The 21,867-nt window shown below is 44.3% G+C and overlaps 2 protein-coding genes across 2 annotated transcripts in view; one reads left to right on the plus strand and one right to left on the minus strand.

Moving 5' to 3' along the window:
* Positions 1 to 1,497: 1,497 nt before the first annotated feature.
* On the minus strand, positions 1,498 to 7,406 carry olfml1 (olfactomedin-like 1). Its single transcript, XM_080737723.1, has 8 exons — positions 7,212 to 7,406; positions 6,219 to 6,322; positions 5,494 to 5,684; positions 4,945 to 5,048; positions 4,355 to 4,540; positions 3,690 to 3,870; positions 2,480 to 2,639; positions 1,498 to 2,003 (listed from the first exon to the last, which is right to left on the minus strand). Exons 1-8 carry the CDS (start codon positions 7,338 to 7,340, stop codon positions 1,841 to 1,843), a joined length of 1,218 nt encoding a protein of 405 aa, XP_080593849.1. The 5' UTR covers positions 7,341 to 7,406; the 3' UTR covers positions 1,498 to 1,840.
* A 2,740-nt stretch (positions 7,407 to 10,146) lies between these two features.
* The window catches only part of LOC308294797 (uncharacterized protein), a 112,182-nt gene continuing 100,461 nt past the window's right edge, over positions 10,147 to 21,867 (plus strand). Inside the window, exons 1-4 of the mRNA XM_080737660.1 lie at positions 10,147 to 10,346; positions 17,250 to 17,337; positions 18,039 to 18,146; positions 18,596 to 18,773. Of these exons, the coding sequence (XP_080593786.1) occupies positions 10,207 to 10,346; positions 17,250 to 17,337; positions 18,039 to 18,146; positions 18,596 to 18,773 (514 nt within the window). The 5' untranslated portion in view covers positions 10,147 to 10,206. The remainder of the gene's footprint in view (positions 10,347 to 17,249; positions 17,338 to 18,038; positions 18,147 to 18,595; positions 18,774 to 21,867) is intronic.

A 21,867-nucleotide genomic window follows, 5' to 3' on the forward strand; every position in this document is an offset into this window, starting at 1 on the left:
GGGAACATGGAACCTTTTTTGTGGGGGTAGGTGGGGAACATAGGACCTTTTTTTGGGTAAATGGGGAACATAGAACCTTTTTTGTGGGGGTAAGTGGGGAACATAGGACCTTTTTTGGGTAAATGGGGAACATAGAACCTTTTTTGTGGGGGTAAATGGGGAACATAGAACCTGGGGAACATAGAACCTGCATGGGAACATTGGTACAGTCCCGTTTGTTTGCTTGTTTACTGTAGTGGTACAGTATAGTTAGTTAATTGACTTACTATGACAGGGTGATGAGATCACTTCACTTTCCCCAGGAATCAGCCAGCTAAGCATGAATCTTTCAGGAGCATAAAAGTGTACCGTAACCTTTTCTAAGTGAGAAAAGCACAAGCAGGAAATGTCAAAATCTGGTTTATTGACTGTTTGAATTGATTGAAGAATTTATTAGAAGTTTGCAATAGGAAAAAGTACAGTTTCTTGACAGCACAATCACTGGAATAAGGTCAACTAAAAGGAGACCCAGAAGCTTTACTGCTTATTTACACAGGAATAACTTTATGTGTCTCATAACATTGAAAGACATGACATGATCTGTGGTAACTAGTGGATTCGGGTAGCCTAAATTGCAAAATTAAGTTACATCAATAATACTGTGTAATTGGGAAACAATGGTTTCTATTATTCTCTGGAAATATTCCATTTCCAACAGCATTTCTGAAAATGTCTCCAGTGTGCTGGTGTCATCTAGTGGACATTTGGAGCATAACATTTCAATACACAACACATTTAAGACATTTCAAAGCACTTTATTGTGGTGTTGTTACATTGCATTTTTGCAGTGGTGTAAAGTTACTAAGTAGATGTACTTAAAGGGGAAGACCACCCATTTTGAATATTGAACTATGTCATTAATATACCTTAGAGGAGTTGTGTGGAAATAATAAAAAAGTTCCCCCTCTTCTGTGTTGCCTAGAACTGGAGGATTGATTTTGGGGTTTGTATTGTAAAGTACAATGTGTGATGTCATCAAGTTGTAATTTGCAATGCAAACCCCAAAATCAATCCTCCAGTTCTAGGCAACACAAAAGGGGGGGAACTTTTTTTCTATTTCCACACAACTCCTCTAAGGTATATTATTGACATAGTTCAATATTGAAAATGGGTGGTCTTCCCCTTTAAGTACTGTACTTAAGTACACTTTTTAGTTATTTGTACTTTACTTGAGTAATTCCAATTTCCAATACTTTTACTTCTACTCCACTACATCTCGGATCCAAATATTGTACTTTTACTCCACTACATTTATTTGAAAACTTTAGTTACTAGTTACTTTGCAGATCTAAATTATAATATTATAAAACATACATGAACCACTTTAGCCCTATTATATACCTTGGCTATTTGAAAATAGCCGATCTACAAGCTCACAACGCGTTGCATCGCGACGCGTTGTGAGCTTGTAGATCTGCTATTTTCAAACATTTTGTACTTTTACTTTTGTTGCTTTAAGTACATTTTAATGCCAAAACTTTCATACTTTTACACAAGTACATTTTGAATTCTGGACTTTTACTTGTATCAGAGTACATCTACGTTGCAGTATTGATACTTTTACTCAAGTAAATAATGTGAGTATTTTTTCCACCACTGCATTCTTTGGATATATCTGTGCCTTTGGTCGGGTGTGATTCAATCCTTCTATCATAAAGGCTGTAACTAGTATACCACCAAATGATCACATAATTTGACCATAGGTGATCGGGTGCATTATTTAACAGTGTTTTTCTTTTGTCAAAGTAATTGACAGAATATTGCATAATGTCCAATGAACGTAAAACACAGAGAGTTTTAATTAACCAGATGCAGCAGTGACTGGGTCCTTGGTACGTGTTTCCAGTTTGTATATGGTCTGGTATCCGTCGTCCCAGGCATACAGCTGCTTGTCTTTGGGGTGGTAGTGAAGGCTGCTGTGGCTGGTGTAGCGCTTAGGGAAGAACAGCACACTGCTCTCTTCACTGCAGGCAGATAGATTTAGTATATTAAAAGAAAGAAAGAAAGAAAGAAAGAAAGAAAGAAAGAAAGAAAGAAAGAAAGAAAGAAGGAAAGAATTGTGAGATGGTTTTGTCACAGAGAAATTATAGGCTAAATAAAGATTTTTGGGGCGAGAGAGAATTTAAAAGCAACTTCATCATATGACCGTGTCACTACAAAAACAATGACTCAGTGAGCCCTAGTTAGATATGGATGTCACACACCCTCATTTGATTACATTCATTCATTCATTCATTCATTCATTCATTCATTCATTCAATCAATCAATCAATCTCTGGAACTATACCTCATTGTTAGTTTAACACTGAGAGTGTACAAACTGAACCAAATTGACAGGGTCAATTTCATTCCATTTGTACGCTCTATAGTACAGAATGATCCATACATTATTTTCAACACAGCCATAATGACAAAGCCTGAATCAAGCCTCTAAGCCCACCTGTGCATGGAGTCATGGATGTCATAGAGACACTGTACAGTGGAGCGTCCTCCATAGTGAGAGTTGTAGACCACGTAGAGGGTCCCACACATCAGGAAGGCTCCTTCAGCATCACGGCTCCGGCACAGCGTGTCCCAGGTGTACTCCACTGCTAAGCTGTCTGAGGACAGAAGGACAGACAAAGGACTGTGGTTGCTATACTTTTTAATATTTACATTTTTTTTATGTTTTCAATTTCAGTTTTATTTTTAATTAGTTTAAGTAACCTGGGTTTTCTAATTTTGTGTTTAGTTTTGGTTTATTGTAATATGGGGTAGTCAGAAAGGAGATTCACAACGTGTCGGGATGCAATCAGCGGTTTTAGTACTATATTATGGTTGACTGGAGTCCCTCAAGGCTCTAAGGCTTAGCTATTATATTGTCTTTTCTGTTTTCCGTTATTGTGGGGAAAGTCTTCCCCTCAATAAGGATGCTGGGGTTTAAGCTGTTAACTATAAATCTGACAAGGACTGATTAGGGCAGGCTCCCGTTTATCTTTCAGTCAATATGTATACAGTAAAATCCTCCGTGTTCATTTAAAGCTGCAATCCATACGATGTATGTCCTTCCAGGGGTTCAAACCCATGTCTCCCACACGGGAGACAAAAGCTCTACCAAACACTGGCTTGGACAGAGGAGATATTGTGCAATTGCGCTTTACTGCATGGGTCTTCAACAGGGGGTCTGGGACCCCTAGGAGGTCCTCAGAGTTACGACAGGGGGTCCTCCAAATCTTTGAGTGATATTCTATCACTCAAAGATTTGGAGGACCCTTTTTTTCTCCTTTTTTATATTAACCACTTGAACCCTAGCGTCCATATTCTGTGAACTTTAGCCGAAAATAGCCGATCTACAAGCTTGCGTTGTGAGCTTGTAGATCTGCTATTTTTGGTGTAGAGGGGGAAAATAGCAGACTAAGTACAGTGGTTAAATATCTGAAAACACGAATTGACATGAATCCAAAATACACTGATGATTGTGCTGTCAAACGATGAAACTATGGTATCTATGGGTTGTGGGGGTCCCTGCTTCATCTCTCTCTCAACTAAGGGGTCCTTGGCCTGAAAACGTTGAAGACCCCTGCTTTACTGTATGCTTCAGAATCAGATCAAAGCCCTTTCTCCCGCTCTCTCTCTTTTGGATTACACCCGCCTCTTCACTCTGTCTCTACCTTTGTCCAGTTTAGTGATGACCAGGTTCCCTCCATATTCAGCATCAGCATGGATGACCCAGAGGCCCAGTTCATCTACAGCCAGGTCCAGGTAGGTGTTGGGGTTGAGGCTGTAGGATGGTAGACGCCCAGCCCCTGGAATCAGCATGGAGTCCACCACTGTACCATTTGAGAGATGCACCTGTATGTGACGGGAAAGAATGGTGTATATTATGCAGCACTGCTCATTATCACAGATAATGTTATATAAAGTTAATATTTTTACGTGCCCACTGCCCATAATATATTGATAGGATATAGACCAAGGGTCTTCAACAGGGGGTCCTCCAAATCTTTGTGTGATAGAAAACCTCTTTAACCTGAGAACTTTAGCCAAAAATAGCAGATCTACAAGCTCACAACGCCTCGCCAAGTACAAAGTGAAAGGTTAAGTGTATTAGACGGTTCAAGTGGTTAAATATCTGAAAACACAAATTGACATGATTGTGCTGTCAAACGATGAAACTATATGGAATCTATGAACAGGTTGCGGGGGTCCCTACTTCATCTCTCTCTCTCGACTAAGGGGTGCTTTGCCTGAAAATGTTGAAGACCCCTGATATAGTCAAATGTACTGTATGTTCTGCAAGTTTAATTGCCCTGTGCATAATAAAAACCCCACCAACCTTAAGTATCTGGTTAGGAGTGTCTGCCTTGTGATAGTAGAGGAAGCCATTGTAGACAATGTGACCAGTTCCCTGCCAATAGAAGGGCAGCTGGAACACCTTGGCTGGCTGAGAGCCCTGAGTGAAGCTCTTCACAGAGACATATTCCAGCAGGGTGTTGTTTCTAAACCCACTGAGAAAGTAGACCTGCAAGAAAATAAATAGATGATTCAATCTGGAATTATTTCCATGCCAGAAAAAATTTAATGACCTTGTGATACATATCAACAGCAAGTTATAGAGAGAGGATTTAAAAAATAGACTGCGAGGGCTTTTAAGCCGTATCAGCTCTAGATTTGATAACTGTAGAACCCTGAACTATCACAGTGAGCAACACAACATGTCAAACATTATTGGAAATCTGCACGGCTTCCCACCACTTACACAGCCTATTCTGTTTGTTTGAGCACTGGTCCAAGCCGGAGGCACCACGGTTGATTCAAACCCCTAGTCTCCATGGTGGTGGGCAGGAACATTACTCCTGCACCACCCAGATGCCTTTCTATTTATATTGTGGAAAAGACTTGTAAGATGGTATTTGAAAAGAGAACCTTAGCCGATCCTTTGGAGGGGTCTCTGAACCAGGAACCGCTGGAGTCTCCTGCCTTCTTTACAATCTTCAGAGACTTGACTGCACTCAGGGCTGTGCTGCAGTCTGCAGATTGTAGAGTGGAGAAGTGAATGGGTTACTGTAAGGCCACAACGATAAAGCCCTCATAATTGATGTGAACGCCGTCGCTGATATATCGTTATCGTTATGGCACCCAGTGGGAAAGGGCCTTTAGAGAGGTATTGCATGATGTTAAAGAGAGATTGCATATGACTCTGTCCCTTGTCTCGCTTGTCACTTTTATTCATATCTAGATCTTTTTCTTTTTCTATAGCCTGTTAGTTTTTTATCTATCATTCTTTATTTTGCATCATGCATCACTAACTCTTAGTGGCATCATACACACACACACACACACACACACACACGCACACACGCACGCACGCACGCACGCACGCACACACACACACGCAGTCCCCGCGCACGCACGCCATGCACACACTGTATACACTGCATGCATACTATGCATGCATGGATAGTATTCACGCACCGTTCTCCAGTTTGATCTTGGCTTTCTTCTCCAGCTGGTCTACTTGAGCATCCTTCACCTGTTGTTCCAGAAGGGCTTCCTCTATCTCAATGTTAGACTGAGCAGGGATCTTATTGTCCAGGTACTCCAACTCTCTCTCCACCCGCTCTACACGCGTGGACACGCTGTCCATCTGCACCTTCACCTCTGATCTATACCAATAGGGAGACGGCAAAATACATTAAATATATCTGTCATTAGTGTTAGTAACTGCTTAGCACTGGTGCACTATGACAGCGGTTCTCAACCTGTGGGTCGGGAGGGACCCACAGGTGACGTCACCAAATTATTTTGGGGGGTCCCCAGATGAGTAACTTAATGTGCAACATTGTTTTCTCACTCAACTGTAAACAAACCAATATAATGTTTAGTTGTATAGAGGGTATCTACACATTTCTAAAGTGACAATTTAAGGACTTATTAATACCTCTAAAATGAGTAAATTAAACATTGGCCAATTTGTCAAATATTAGAGGCAGAAACTGTGAAAATAGGCGATCTACATACTCACAATGCCTCGCAAGCGAGGCGTTGTGAGCATGTAGATCTGCTATTTTCACGTGTTATACAAAATGTAATGCCTCAACTCTTAATGCTCATAGGGTGGGGGTGGGGGGGGGTGTCCTCAGTTAAAATAGTGCTCCTTTTATTTTGTTTATTTATTGAATTATTGAACCTAAAGTTACCTCAGAACGTTGACAGTGGACAGTTTAACCCTGACCTCAGAGGAGAGGTCATACATCCTCTGAGTGACGGACGCTGTATTCTGCTCACACTGAATCAGGCGTTCCTGGTGAGAACAGACATAACACATTAAAAAGGGGTAACCCTCTTGCTGTTACACTAATGCTGAAGAACAGTACTGTACATAAAGACACCAAATAAAGGCTGGGATCTTCCAGGTGATATCATTGCAATGAAATGAATGAAAACCGGTTCAGTAACAAATTAACAATACACAACTACGAAAATTGTTGTATTCAGCTAAAGTATCAAGGAATCAATGTTTGTGTTTGTTGGTTTTCCATTTATCCTCAATCCACACACTTGGTTGGATGCTCTGACAATACATCTAATAAGACATGATAAAGGAGGGCCCTGGGTTCGATTCCCACCAGGGGACGCTGTGGGCACTGGGGGGCGTGTTCTCTCCTCCGCGCCATCAGCGCCCACACCCTAGGTGGGGTTGGCGAAAGGGCCTTTCTGTGTGGAGTTGGCATGTTCTCCCCATGTCTCCTAGGGTGAGTACCCTCACAAAACATGCAGTAATCCTGATGGAGGGGAAAGGAAGGAGCTTGTTGGAATAACGTGTTCCTTCCACCTGCTACGTCCAACCGGGGAAGCTCCCCCTGTCAGGTGATAAGAAGCGGCTTGCCAATCCACATGCACTGAGGAATCATGAGCTCTGTTCGGGGCTCTCCCCAGGTTGGCAGAGGGAGAGCAGTGCCCAGGATTACAGTTTAGGCACTGGGTGAAAAATGGGTTACAAAATCGTGAGATAACGAAAATAAAATAAAAAAGACATAATAAAGGGAGCAAGCCATCTTTGGTGATTTCATTCCCCTGGTTCACTGTGAGTGTTATATTAACAATGTCACAGTGTGCTGTATCCTCAAAATAGATTACTTGACATACTCTACAGCAATACTGTATAAGTGTAAATAGGAATGGTCACGTACCTCCATCTGTGCTAGTCTTCTTTCAAAGTATTGGATCATGAAGGCATCCTGTGAGGATCCCTGGCTCCGTACTGAAACCAGGACAAGGGCCAAAGATAAGAGAGCGGGGACCACCCTGCCGAACATCATTAGAACCAAAGTAGATGATTCTGTACTGCCACAGTACCACTGGCCCTGCTGCCACTGCTGCTTACCAGCTATGTCTGTGTCTGACTGGGACGCCTACCTGGCACTACTAATAGCTATAATAAGGCCTTTTCCGTTATATGAAAAAAAGTTAACAAAACAAAAAACCCTCCAATGAAAACTGTTTCCACAGAAATGGAATCCACACAAAAATCTAGCCAGCAAAACAAACAGCACTGTGTGACTTGCATGGGACCAGACTTTGTAAAGGCTCGGCTGTCATGGGGTTAGGTATCCTCAATGTCTCTGTCCTCTTGAATTCTGCAAATGTGGGGTCGCGGCGACCCAGTCACTGCCCCACCTCTAGTAACAGCACTTTCTGCTGCTTTGTTGTTCTAAACAGTTTCTGTTCCAATAGGTCTGGATTCAGCTGAACCCTTTCAAGTACCTCCCAGTCTGTCTGTCTGTCTCTCCCTCTCTCTCTCTTTCTTTATTCCCCACTCTGTCTGTGTGTGAAAGATAAAAGAGATAGTGAAGAGGAAGGAGAGAGAGAGAGAGAGGGAGGTTTATAAACAAAGAAAGTTCAGAGACCATGTGGCTGCAAACCTAGTGCATTTTATTCTAATACTCTCCAGATGGTACACTGACACGTCTTCAGTTCTGAGGCAGGCCTGCAGCTGCTGTACAATAAAAGGCATTGAGTTACTGTAGCTGTTAGGCAGCAGAGCACTTACATCAGAGACACCTTCACTGTGAAACCTATAGCATTTAAGTCATACACATCTCTGATAAATAGGTTTCTGTTTAAACAAATGTATGTATTTTGATTTATATTAATATGAACTGTGAAACTATATTTTGGACAAGTCACACCTAGATGTAAACGTCTCTTAATCTATTGTTGTCTTCCTGTGTCCTTTGATCAACGTCCTGTTTGAACCATCTGTCTGTCTGAGTAGGCCATGACTTTGTGTATTGAGACTGTATTTAAGGGTACTGTATATTGACATGAGCAACTCAGTTTGAGCCTGGCCGGCCGTGAGGTTAGGTCAGTGCTTTTAGGACCTTGGGTCCTTTCTACTTGATTCTATACTTGCCATTCCTGGACTATGTTTTGATGCTTCTTTGAATAAAGCTGCAAGGAACGACTACCTCATTACCTCCGGATTCCATATTCTTTTAGTCAAAGTTCTATTTCTTTTATTTGTATTTCTTATTTATCAGTAATATCCAAAAATGTGTTTTACATATGTCGGCCCAAAGGTGGCGCTATAAAAGGCTGATGTGAAAAATGCAGGGCAAAGGTTTATCCTTAGCCTCTAGGGAGTGCGCTTACAAAGTTTGAAACTTATCGGTGGAGTTATAGGTAAAACCACGAATCGGCCTGTTATAGCGCCACCATGAGGCTGATTAAAAAAAAATAAGTGGCATTTCTTCCTTGGCCTAGTGATAACGTGTGTGCGCGATTTCATGATAATTGCACTTTGCGTTTGTGATTTGAGGCATTTTGTTCAAAACGGCTCAATCCTACAAACTTTGGAAGCCAATCTTAGCCAATCAGGATGGAATATGCAAAATCGGACAGATCTCTGTCGATCACATGACTGTCGAGATACTGCCTACCGATTTGTAGGATTTTTGGACAAAATCTGTAAGAGTAGTGCACAGAAATTTGTTTTGCGAACATCGGCCACTAGGTGGCGCTAGAAAAGGCCCATTTGAAAAATTTAGGGCAGAGGTTCTAGATTGGCATCCAGGGAATGTGTGTGCTCACTTTGGCAGCGACCGTGCCAACGGCGACTGAGATTAGGTGCTCACAAACTGCGAGGACGCACGGACGGACGGACGGACGGACGGACGCACGCACGGACGGACGGAGGGGAAAACATAATCTCCCCCATGCCTTCGGCTGGTGGAGACAATAACTAAAAAGTGTACTTAAGTACAGTACTTAAGTAGGCTACATCTACTTAGTAACTTTACACCACTGCAAAAATGCAATGTAACAACACCACAATAAAGTGCTTTGAAATGTCTTAAATGTGTTGTGTATTGAAATGTTATGCTCCAAATGTCCACTAGATGACACCAGCACACTGGAGACATTTTCAGAAATGCTGTTGGAAATGGAATATTTCCAGAGAATAATACGAAACCATTGTTTCCCAATTACACAGTAGACTATTATTGATGTAACTTAATTTTGCAATTTAGGCTACCCGAATCCACTAGTTACCACAGACCATGTGACATGGTCAAGAAACTGTACTTTTTCCTATTGCAAACTTCCAATACATTCTTCAATCAATTCAAAGAGTCAATAAACCAGATTTTGACATTTCCTGCTGTGCTTTTCTCACTTGGAAAAGGTTACGGTACACTTTTATGCTCCTGAACGATTCAATAGCTGGCTGATTCCTGGGGAAAGTGAAGTGATCTCATCACCCTGTCATAGTAAGTCAATTAAGTAAGAACTACACTTACTGTACCACTCTACACAGTAAACGTCCCTAGTACATCGCTTGAACCTCAGGGTGCTGCAGTTCTTCCATTAGGATTCATCCCGATTACTCATTACAAGCCTGACAGCCAACTAGCCAATCACAGCGCGACAATCAGTCCGGACTATGACCACTGAACGCCGATGACCAACTACAATACAAACTCCACCTACTTTCAGTTGACATAATGACGCTCTAGAAAGGGGCGCGGTATGTTTGAATATCGCAACAAAGTAGCAGCTGCAGCAGGACAGGCTGCACAGCACAGCGGTCAAAGCGAACAAACAAAGTAACTGTCAAGTAGCCAATATCCATCCACATCCATACATACTGTTGTTAATAACTTGTTCTTGTAATATCTGTTGACCATGAGGAGACGGAGCAGTGCAGGCAGTTCCAGCAGGCGAAGTTCTAAAAGACGAAGTGAGAATTGTCGCTTTGACGAATTCGGCTTCGCTCTGACTGGAAGAAAGGAGCACAAAGTTCACCACCGCTGCCATGATTACAGGTGCGACATTTATGTTGTGTTTGGTTTTGTTTTGGTGTCACTGACTCATGTCACATGTGTCAAAAAATGTTTTATTAAACAAAGCATGGCTTTTTTTTTTTATTACTAACACGAAGGCATCATTGTCTGACTACTGACCATGCTACAAACAGAAGTGTGTAATTGTATTATAGCCGCTTTTGCGTTATTTAAGGCCAATAAAGTAAAAAAAAAACTACAACAAAAAAACAATGCATCTTTTATGTTTACATTTTAGCTTGAGAGTCAGAGGTACCATCATCCTTGGACCTTTTAGTCATCTTCCATATAACGTATCGTATGGTCAGTTATTCGTCATCCTCCAGGCTCCATTCAGAAACACCCCCACTTAGAAACATGTCTTGCTCATCATGTAGGTTCTAGGCTTCCATTTGAATGCCTTACATTAAACGAAAATTGTAAGCTCAACTGATTTTATATGCCATGTCAGCAGCACTGGTAATTATATTGCCTGGTTGGTGAGTAGATTTTGTCTGTTGTATTAGTTCAAATCAAGTTCATTCGTAAATAAAAGTAGGGGTTCCAACTGCCTGAAATTCAATAATTTCCTGGAAAAATAAAGGATGCCCAGAAAAGTGTACAGTTTTTGCATATTATATGAACAACCTGTATTTTAGAACCTGTACAAAAAATAGCCGATCTACAGCTGCAAGGCGTTGTAAGCTTGTAGATCGGCTATTTTTTTGGCTAATGTTCCACTAAGAATACGAGGCTATGATCACACAAAGATTTGGCAGACCCCCTGTAGTAACTCTGAGGACCCCCTAGGGGTCCCGGACCCCCTGTTGAAGACCCATGTTTTAGTTTCCAAATAGAGACCATTCTGTATTTCAAGGGATGGTTGACAACCCTAACCCTACTGACAGTCACCAGTCACTGCATACCTAAGTATTGTGAGTAATGAATGTTTCTCTGTGATGATGTAAGTGTGATGTGTGATCTCTCCTCTGTCAGTTACCCCCAGATGAGTTCAGTGTGATGTGTGGTCTCTCCTCTGTCAGTTACCCCCAGATGAGTTCAGTGTGATGTGTGGTCTCTCCTCTGTCAGTTACCCCCAGATGAGTTCAGTGTGATGTGTGGTCTCTCTCTGTCAGTTACCCCCAGATGAGTTCAGTGTGATGTGTGGTCTCTCTCTGTCAGTTACCCCCAGATGAGTTCAGTGTGATGTGTGGTCTCTCCTCTGTCAGTTACCCTCAGATGAGTTCAGTGTGATGTGTGGTCTCTCTCTGTCAGTTACCCTCAGATGAGTTCAGTGTGATGTGTGGTCTCTCTCTGTCAGTTACCCTCAGATGAGTTCAGTGTGATGTGTGGTCTCTCTCTGTCAGTTACCCTCAGATGAGTTCAGTGTGATGTGTGGTCTCTCCTCTGTCAGTTACCCTCAGATGAGTTCAGTGTGATGTGTGGTCTCTCTGTCAGTTACCCCCAGATGAGTTCAGTGTGATGTGTGGTCTCTCCTCTGTCAGTTACCCCCAGATGAGTTCAGTGTGATGTGTGGTCTCTCTGTCAGTTACCCCCAGATGAGTTCAGTGTGATGTGTGGTCTCTCCTCTGTCAGTTACCCCCAGATGAGTTCAGTGTGATGTGTGGTCTCTCTGTCAGTTACCCCCAGATGAGTTCAGTGTGATGTGTGGTCTCTCCTCTGTCAGTTACCCCCAGATGAGTTCAGTCTGATGTGTGGTCTCTCTGTCAGTTACCCCCAGATGAGTTCAGTGTGATGTGTGGTCTCTCCTCTGTCAGTTACCCTCAGATGAGTTCAGTGTGATGTGTGGTCTCTCTGTCAGTTACCCCCAGATGAGTTCAGTGTGATGTGTGGTCTCTCTGTCAGTTACCCTCAGATGAGTTCAGTGTGATGTGTGGTCTCTCCTCTGTCAGTTACCCCCAGATGAGTTCAGTGTGATGTGTGGTCTCTCTGTCAGTTACCCTCAGATGAGTTCAGTGTGATGTGTGGTCTCTCCTCTGTCAGTTACCCCCAGATGAGTTCAGTGTGATGTGTGGTCTCTCTGTCAGTTACCCTCAGATGAGTTCAGTGTGATGTGTGGTCTCTCTGTCAGTTACCCCCAGATGAGTTCAGTGTGATGTGTGGTCTCTCTGTCAGTTACCCTCAGATGAGTTCAGTGTGATGTGTGGTCTCTCCTCTGTCAGTTACCCCCAGATGAGTTCAGTGTGATGTGTGGTCTCTCTGTCAGTTACCCCCAGATGAGTTCAGTGTGATGTGTGGTCTCTCTGTCAGTTACCCTCAGATGAGTTCAGTGTGATGTGTGGTCTCTCTGTCAGTTACCCCCAGATGAGTTCAGTGTGATGTGTGGTCTCTCCTCTGTCAGTTACCCTCAGATGAGTTCAGTGTGATGTGTGGTCTCTCTGTCAGTTACCCCCAGATGAGTTCAGTGTGATGTGTGGTCTCTCTGTCAGTTACCCTCAGATGAGTTCAGTGTGATGTGTGGTCTCTCTGTCAGTTACCCCCAGATGAGTTCAGTGTGATGTGTGGTCTCTCTCTGTCAGTTACCCCCAGATGAGTTCAGTGTGATGTGTGGTCTCTCTGTCAGTTACCCTCAGATGAGTTCAGTGTGATGTGTGGTCTCTCCTCTGTCAGTTACCCCCAGATGAGTTCAGTGTGATGTGTGGTCTCTCTGTCAGTTACCCTCAGATGAGTTCAGTGTGATGTGTGGTCTCTCTCTGTCAGTTACCCCCAGATGAGTTCAGTGTGATGTGTGGTCTCTCTCTGTCAGTTACCCCCAGATGAGTTCAGTGTGATGTGTGGTCTCTCCTCTGTCAGTTACCCTCAGATGAGTTCAGTGTGATGTGTGGTCTCTCCTCTGTCAGTTACCCCCAGATGAGTTCAGTGTGATGTGTGGTCTCTCCTCTGTCAGTTACCCCCAGATGAGTTCAGTGTGATGTGTGGTCTCTCTCTGTCAGTTACCCCCAGATGAGTTCAGTGTGATGTGTGGTCTCTCCTCTGTCAGTTACCCTCAGATGAGTTCAGTGTGATGTGTGGTCTCTCCTCTGTCAGTTACCCCCAGATGAGTTAAGTGTGATGTGTGGTCTCTCTGTCAGTTACCCCCAGATGAGTTCAGTGTGATGTGTGGTCTCTCTCTGTCAGTTACCCCCAGATGAGTTCAGTGTGATGTGTGGTCTCTCCTCTGTCAGTTACCCCCAGATGAGTTCAGTGTGATGTGTGGTCTCTCTGTCAGTTACCCCCAGATGAGTTCAGTGTGATGTGTGGTCTCTCTGTCAGTTACCCTCAGATGAGGTCAGTGTGATGTGTGGTCTCTCCTCTGTCAGTTACCCCCAGATGAGTTCAGTGTGATGTGTGGTCTCTCTGTCAGTTACCCTCAGATGAGTTCAGTGTGATGTGTGGTCTCTCTGTCAGTTACCCTCAGATGAGTTCAGTGTGATGTGTGGTCTCTCCTCTGTCAGTTACCCCCAGATGAGTTCAGTGTGATGTGTGGTCTCTCCTCTGTCAGTTACCCCCAGATGAGTTCAGTGTGATGTGTGGTCTCTCTGTCAGTTACCCCCAGATGAGTTCAGTGTGATGTGTGGTCTCTCTGTCAGTTACCCCCAGATGAGTTCAGTGTGATGTGTGGTCTCTCTGTCAGTTACCCCCAGATGAGTTCAGTGTGATGTGTGGTCTCTCCTCTGTCAGTTACCCTCAGATGAGTTCAGTGTGATGTGTGGTCTCTCTGTCAGTTACCCCCAGATGAGTTCAGTGTGATGTGTGGTCTCTCCTCTGTCAGTTACCCTCAGATGAGTTCAGTGTGATGTGTGGTCTCTCTGTCAGTTACCCCCAGATGAGTTCAGTGTGATGTGTGATCTCTCTCTGTCAGTTACCCCCAGATGAGTTCAGTGTGATGTGTGGTCTCTCTGTCAGTTACCCCCAGATGAGTTCAGTGTGATGTGTGGTCTCTCCTCTGTCAGTTACCCCCAGATGAGTTCAGTGTGATGTGTGGTCTCTCTGTCAGTTACCCCCAGATGAGTTCAGTGTGATGTGTGGTCTCTCTCTGTCAGTTACCCTCAGATGAGTTCAGTGTGATGTGTGGTCTCTCTGTCAGTTACCCCCAGATGAGTTCAGTGTGATGTGTGGTCTCTCTGTCAGTTACCCCCAGATGAGTTCAGTGTGATGTGTGGTCTCTCCTCTGTCAGTTACCCCCAGATGAGTTCAGTGTGATGTGTGGTCTCTCTGTCAGTTACCCTCAGATGAGTTCAGTGTGATGTGTGGTCTCTCTGTCAGTTACCCTCAGATGAGTTCAGTGTGATGTGTGGTCTCTCTGTCAGTTACCCCCAGATGAGTTCAGTGTGATGTGTGGTCTCTCCTCTGTCAGTTACCCCCAGATGAGTTCAGTGTGATGTGTGGTCTCTCCTCTGTCAGTTACCCCCAGATGAGTTCAGTGTGATGTGTGGTCTCTCTGTCAGTTACCCCCAGATGAGTTCAGTGTGATGTGTGGTCTCTCTGTCAGTTACCCTCAGATGAGTTCAGTGTGATGTGTGGTCTCTCTCTGTCAGTTACCCTCAGATGAGTTCAGTGTGATGTGTGGTCTCTCTCTGTCAGTTACCCCCAGATGAGTTCAGTGTGATGTGTGGTCTCTCTCTGTCAGTTACCCTCAGATGAGTTCAGTGTGATGTGTGGTCTCTCTCTGTCAGTTACCCTCAGATGAGTTCAGTGTGATGTGTGGTCTCTCTCTGTCAGTTACCCCCAGATGAGTTCAGTGTGATGTGTGGTCTCTCTGTCAGTTACCCCCAGATGAGTTCAGTGTGATGTGTGGTCTCTCTGTCAGTTACCCTCAGATGAGTTCAGTGTGATGTGTGGTCTCTCTTCTGTCAGTTACCCCCAGATGAGTTCAGTCTGATGTGTGGTCTCTCCTCTGTCAGTTACCCCCAGATGAGTTCAGTGTGATGTGTGGTCTCTCTGTCAGTTACCCCCAGATGAGTTCAGTGTGATGTGTGGTCTCTCTGTCAGTTACCCCCAGATGAGTTCAGTGTGATGTGTGGTCTCTCCTCTGTCAGTTACCCTCAGATGAGTTCAGTGTGATGTGTGGTCTCTCTTCTGTCAGTTACCCCCAGATGAGTTCAGTCTGATGTGTGGTCTCTCTGTCAGTTACCCTCAGATGAGTTCAGTGTGATGTGTGGTCTCTCTGTCAGTTACCCTCAGATGAGTTCAGTGTGATGTGTGGTCTCTCCTCTGTCAGTTACCCCCAGATGAGTTCAGTGTGATGTGTGGTCTCTCTGTCAGTTACCCTCAGATGAGTTCAGTGTGATGTGTGGTCTCTCTGTCAGTTACCCCCAGATGAGTTCAGTGTGATGTGTGGTCTCTCTGTCAGTTACCCTCAGATGAGTTCAGTGTGATGTGTGGTCTCTCTGTCAGTTACCCTCAGATGAGTTCAGTGTGATGTGTGGTCTCTCTTCTGTCAGTTACCCCCAGATGAGTTCAGTGTGATGTGTGGTCTCTCTGTCAGTTACCCTCAGATGAGTTCAGTGTGATGTGTGGTCTCTCCTCTGTCAGTTACCCCCAGATGAGTTCAGTGTGATGTGTGGTCTCTCTGTCAGTTACCCTCAGATGAGTTCAGTGTGATGTGTGGTCCCTCTCTGTCAGTTACCCCCAGATGAGTTCAGTGTGATGTGTGGTCTCTCCTCTGTCAGTTACCCTCAGATGAGTTCAGTGTGATGTGTGGTCTCTCTCTGTCAGTTACCCCCAGATGAGTTCAGTGTGATGTGTGGTCTCTCCTCTGTGAGTTACCCTCAGATGAGTTCAGTTTGATGTGTGGTCTCTCTCTGTCAGTTACCCCCAGATGAGTTCAGTGTGATGTGTGGTCTCTCCTCTGTCAGTTACCCCCAGATGAGTTCAGTGTGATGTGTGGTCTCTCTCTGTCAGTTACCCCCAGATGAGTTCAGTGTGATGTGTGGTCTCTCTCTGTCAGTTACCCTCAGATGAGTTCAGTGTGATGTGTGGTCTCTCTCTGTCAGTTACCCTCAGATGAGTTCAGTGTGATGTGTGGTCTCTCTCTGTCAGTTACCCTCAGATGAGTTCAGTGTGATGTGTGGTCTCTCTGTCAGTTACCCCCAGATGAGTTCAGTGTGATGTGTGGTCTCTCCTCTGTCAGTTACCCCCAGATGAGTTCAGTGTGATGTGTGGTCTCTCTCTGTCAGTTACCCCCAGATGAGTTCAGTGTGATGTGTGGTCTCTCTCTGTCAGTTACCCTCAGATGAGTTCAGTGTGATGTGTGGTCTCTCTCTGTCAGTTACCCCCAGATGAGTTCAGTGTGATGTGTGGTCTCTCTGTCAGTTACCCCCAGATGAGTTCAGTGTGATGTGTGGTCTCTCTCTGTCAGTTACCCCCAGATGAGTTCAGTGTGATGTGTGGTCTCTCCTCTGTCAGTTACCCTCAGATGAGTTCAGTGTGATGTGTGGTCTCTCTGTCAGTTACCCTCAGATGAGTTCAGTGTGATGTGTGGTCTCTCTCTGTCAGTTACCCCCAGATGAGTTCAGTGTGATGTGTGGTCTCTCTGTCAGTTACCCTCAGATGAGTTCAGTGTGATGTGTGGTCTCTCCTCTGTCAGTTACCCTCAGATGAGTTCAGTGTGATGTGTGGTCTCTCCTCTGTCAGTTACCCTCAGATGAGTTCAGTGTGATGTGTGGTCTCTCTGTCAGTTACCCTCAGATGAGTTCAGTGTGATGTGTGGTCTCTCTGTCAGTTACCCCCAGATGAGTTCAGTGTGATGTGTGGTCTCTCTGTCAGTTACCCCCAGATGAGTTCAGTGTGATGTGTGGTCTCTCCTCTGTCAGTTACCCCCAGATGAGTTCAGTGTGATGTGTGGTCTCTCCTCTGTCAGTTACCCCCAGATGAGTTCAGTGTGATGTGTGGTCTCTCTGTCAGTTACCCTCAGATGAGTTCAGCAAGAGTCAAGGAGCTTTGTGAGCTGCTCAGCTACTGGAATGGAGCCAGCTTCATCTGCAGAAGTCAGGTTGTGGTTTTAAACTCTTTGTTACTCTGTTTCCTTCAATTGTGTTCTGTTCCATTAAGCCATTTAGGCCTAGAATTATTGCATGTTTTAACTATTCAAAAATAGCAGATACACAAGCTAACAGCGCAGCGAGCTTGTAGATCTGCTATTTTTGTTTTTTTTTTGTTTTTGCAAGTCTTTGAATATATCTATTTAAAGAGATATTCCACTTTCAACAAAACTTTTTGTCATTGTATGGTCTAATCAGGCTTGTATGAACACCCTGTTCAGGGTGTTCAGGGTGTTCATACAAGCCTGATTAGACCATACAATGACAAAAAGTTTTTTGAAAGTGGAATATCCCTTTAAGAGCGAACATTTAACTCTGGGTGGTCCCTGGAACAACATATTTTGAGATGGGGGTCCGCGGCCAAATACCTGTAATTTTGGGTGTCCTTGACATGAAAAAGTTTGAGAAAGTTTGATTTAGAGGAAGGATTTAGAAGTCGGGTCAAAGATCGGATCAAAGATATTCAAAGACTTGCACACATTTTCACGATATTTCAAAAATAGTAGATCTACAACTACAAGCTTTTTTTCCTTCTTTTTTTAAATGTTTTTGTGGCTACATGGCTCAGTGGTAGTGTTGGATCGTATAGTCATGTTTATTTTGTCAATTGACAAATTTTACTCCTATTCTTCTTGATGTGTCTTGTTTCCAGATTGAGCGATTTCTAAGACTGGGCATTCCTCCAACCTTGCGAGGCAGAGTATGGAAGTGTCTTCTCAACGTTGACAATATGAGAGACGCAAGTGACTTCAACTACCAGGTAAACAGACAGATTTGTTCTGATGTTGTGAATACACAATGCTTTCTACACTTGGCATTTAACATATTATGTTAAATGCCAAATGTAGAAAGCATTATATTTTAGGATGTATTACATCCTACGTGTTTTAGACACTAAGCTAGGTGCACAAAAAGTATCCATTTACAGATCACCACTGGGTGTTTGTTGCCTGTCATACATTTGAGATTTTAGAATGATCATTATTTCTTTCTTTCTCAAGAATTACGCTTTTTTCCTTAGCTTTTCGTTAATACTATGAATGTGGCATCATTAGCAACCTGGACACCTCCACAGAGTGTTTCTTTAATATTATGTGACGGATATATCCAAATATCCAGTTTATATCCATATATCAGTGATATATCTTATCCAGTGACACACCTACTGTTTGTCTTACATTGCGAGTGTACCGTTGTGTTCTCTGACAGAAGTGTCTCTCGGAGGTGCGTGGGCCTCTGGTGGATTTGGGAGTCAGTGAGTATGGAATCCTCTCTGCTATAACGACGCTGAGTGACACGCAGAATGACCAGCAGTCATCCAGCTGCTCTGACCCCGCCTACACCAGAGATGATGTCACACTCTTCCGTCAGATTGCCCTGGACCTACGTGAGTTTTACAGAGAGCACTTGTGTTAATCAATCCCTTCGTACCTCTGAGACAAATTAATGTACAAATGTAACCAAATGGATTGGAATTTGATTACATTTTTATATCAGAGTTCCCTTGAAAAATAGCATATCACTTATTAGGGGCCATGCCTGAAAGGCGAAGCCCCTATTATGTTGCTACCCTTTTCTTTTAATTAGGGGCCAAGCACGAAGTGCGTAGCCCCTATTAAAGATTCCACCATATTCCAAATTCAGCCGTTTTACGAATAAAGTGCCCTATTATCTCTACGGTGCTGTCGGTTTTTACGAAACTGGGCAATATGGTAGAGGGCTATGTCAAGGGTCAGTGACACGAAGCCCACAACCATTGCCCAAAGGGTGGCGCTGTAGCGATCAATTGAATGCAACACTTTTGAACAGGTATAACTCATGCCCTGTTTGACCTACAGCCAACTTCGATACACATATGCATCTCCTCATGCCGAACAACTTCCGGGGTTTGACTTTTGACCTCAGACCTTCCCACTATTTTGAATTATTTATAATATTTTGATTTCATATTTCTGGTAGAACCCTGCAGTCACTTTTTATGAAACGTGACAGAAATTTTAACAGGTATAACTCATGCCCTGTTTGACCTACAGCCATGAAACTTCATTACATGTGCGTCTCCTCATGCCGAACAACTTTTACGCTGTGAATTTTGACCTCTGACCTATCTCCTCCTGGGATTTTCGCGCAAAACATTGTTCAAATGAACTTTGGACCAATATCTAAAATCTGTCTTTGCGAGAAGTTTCTACGTGAAAAAAGTTTTTATGAGACAATGAATATTGTACTTTTATGAAAATTATTCTTCTGCCCCTAACACATATACATGCAAAGTCACATTTTCATGAACATTTGCAGTATGGTAGAGGGTTAGTCCAAATATAAATGAAACCAATCTTACTCCAATTGGCCAAAGGTGGGTGCTATAGCAATCGTTTGAAAATGTAAATTTTACACAGGCATTAGTCATGCCTCGTTTGGTCAAGCCATGCAACTTGCTTACACAAATGTTTTGACTCATGAGGAGCACACCTCTCTCTTGATGGTGGTGGGGGAAAAGTGGGTAGAGGTGGGTGGGTGGGTGGGTGTGAGTGAAGGTAGGTGCTGGAGGTGGATGGGTGTGAGTGAGGGTGGGTGCTGGAGGTGGATGGGTGTGAGTGAGGGTGGGTCAGAGTGGGTGAGGTCTTCTTTCTCTCAAAGTCTTGCATGTTTCTATACAGTGCATATATGCTTATAGTTTTTTCTTTATGCCTTAGTCTAGGGGTTCTCAACCTGTGGGTCGGGACCCCCAGGGGGGTCCCCAAATTATTTTGGGGGGATCCCCAGATGATTAGCTTAATGTGCATCATTGTTTTCTCTCTCAACAGTAAACAAACCAACATTAAGTTTAAGTGTACAGAGAGTATCTGCACATTTCTAAAGTGACAATTTAAAGGACCTACACCATGAAATTTCACTTTTTCTATTTTAAAACCTTTTTTTGGGGTCCCACTGGCACCTTCTATCCTCACAAAGTCCTATTTCTGACCATTGTGTCTTTCTCTGTTTTTGGGAAGGCATAGTTGAAAAGCTTTCCACGGGTTCTCAGAACAGTGCTGTTCTGAGAGTTGACGCATGTGACGTCACACGCGTTCCCCCTTCCCCCCCCCCCCCCCCCCCCCCCCCCCCCCCCCCGCCCTTCAGGTAAAAACCAGAGCTACTGTTGTAAACCCAGCCCCTCATTTGTTTCTAATTTGCTTAGCCTCCACCTCCACCTGCAGCTGGCTTACTGTTCTGGGGCTGCTCACTCAGTGCTCTCACTCTGCCTCCCTGTATAGTCATTTCCTTCTTTTATTCTATCAACATTTTTGCTATCAACTTGTCCAAGGAGAAGTCTTAACGTTCCTGGATTGCACTATATATGTGACGTTATAGACTGCGAGGACCCAAGCTTCGTCCCTTCTATCAAGGAAACAAAATACTATTTTTAATGGCGATGGTCCTGTCTGTGGCTGTGAAGAAAAGCCCAGATCAATCTTGGCTTTGCCTTTGCCACAAACCACAAACCAGCCCCGGCCCGCGCCGTTCCCCCGTTGCCCAGGTCTCTCTCCCCGGGCAGGGAGCAGACGGTGTCCCCGCCGCCCATGGAGCTTCCCTCCTCCCCAGCCGTTCCGAGTCGCAGCGCCGCTAAGCGGCCGCCGCTGGCCTCCTCCTCCTCCTGCTGCTCCCCGGCCCGCAGGGGGTCCATGCCGGTCGAACCCCCTTCCCTCCTCCTCCGTGTCCGTGATAGACCGCCTCTCCTATCGCTGTCCCACCCCCGGTTTTCCCCTCCCTGTCGGCGGCTTGAGAGCGCTTCACAGCCCGCCTCTTTTGTCACTGTTCGCGGCTAGAGTGAGTAAAACACCCCGGTCCTTATCCCCGGCTATATAACAGCCTATAAACCAGGCTATATTCTTTTCTTCACTGCATACTACGTATCTCTCACGGTAGAACAATGTTTTTTGGCGATAATGAACCATCTGCGCTGCAGATGAAAACGCTCCAACCAGGAGGAAGAGGAGCGGGTCGAGCGACCAGACCGAGCGTTGGTGCCCGACGTAGATGCACCGTCTCGGGCTGCGCTCGCGGGCCGCTCGCGGGGCGCCCCGCGATCCCCGGAGCTCGTCTCATGTAGATTAACGTTCTCTAATGTCTGGTCTAGCAACGGTCGCCCTGTGTCATTTGACAGTAGGCTTATATCATACAACATAGGCCTACTACAGTAGGCTATAATCAGAGCTGCAACATTATCCTATTTTTAATTGGCCCAATATATTTGTTGTCAACGTTGGAGAGGAGAGGAAAAAACCCCACTAGATGCGCCACTGAGCAAACAAAGGCCGTTTTGGTATTGCAGCTTGACAGCCTAATAATAGCACAGCTAGTAGAAACAAAGGGAATGGTCAGAGTGTGTGTTTGAGGGTTAAGACCTGTCTAAGACTCAATTTTGAGCATATATTTATACAAAAAATATAGTTTTAAAAGCATGGTGTAGGCCCTTTAAGGACTTTTAAGACCTTTTT

This window comes from Nannobrachium achirus (assembly GCF_963921795.1).
Source record: "Nannobrachium achirus genome assembly, chromosome: 11".
Classification (NCBI taxonomy): Eukaryota; Metazoa; Chordata; class Actinopteri; order Myctophiformes; family Myctophidae; genus Nannobrachium; species Nannobrachium achirus.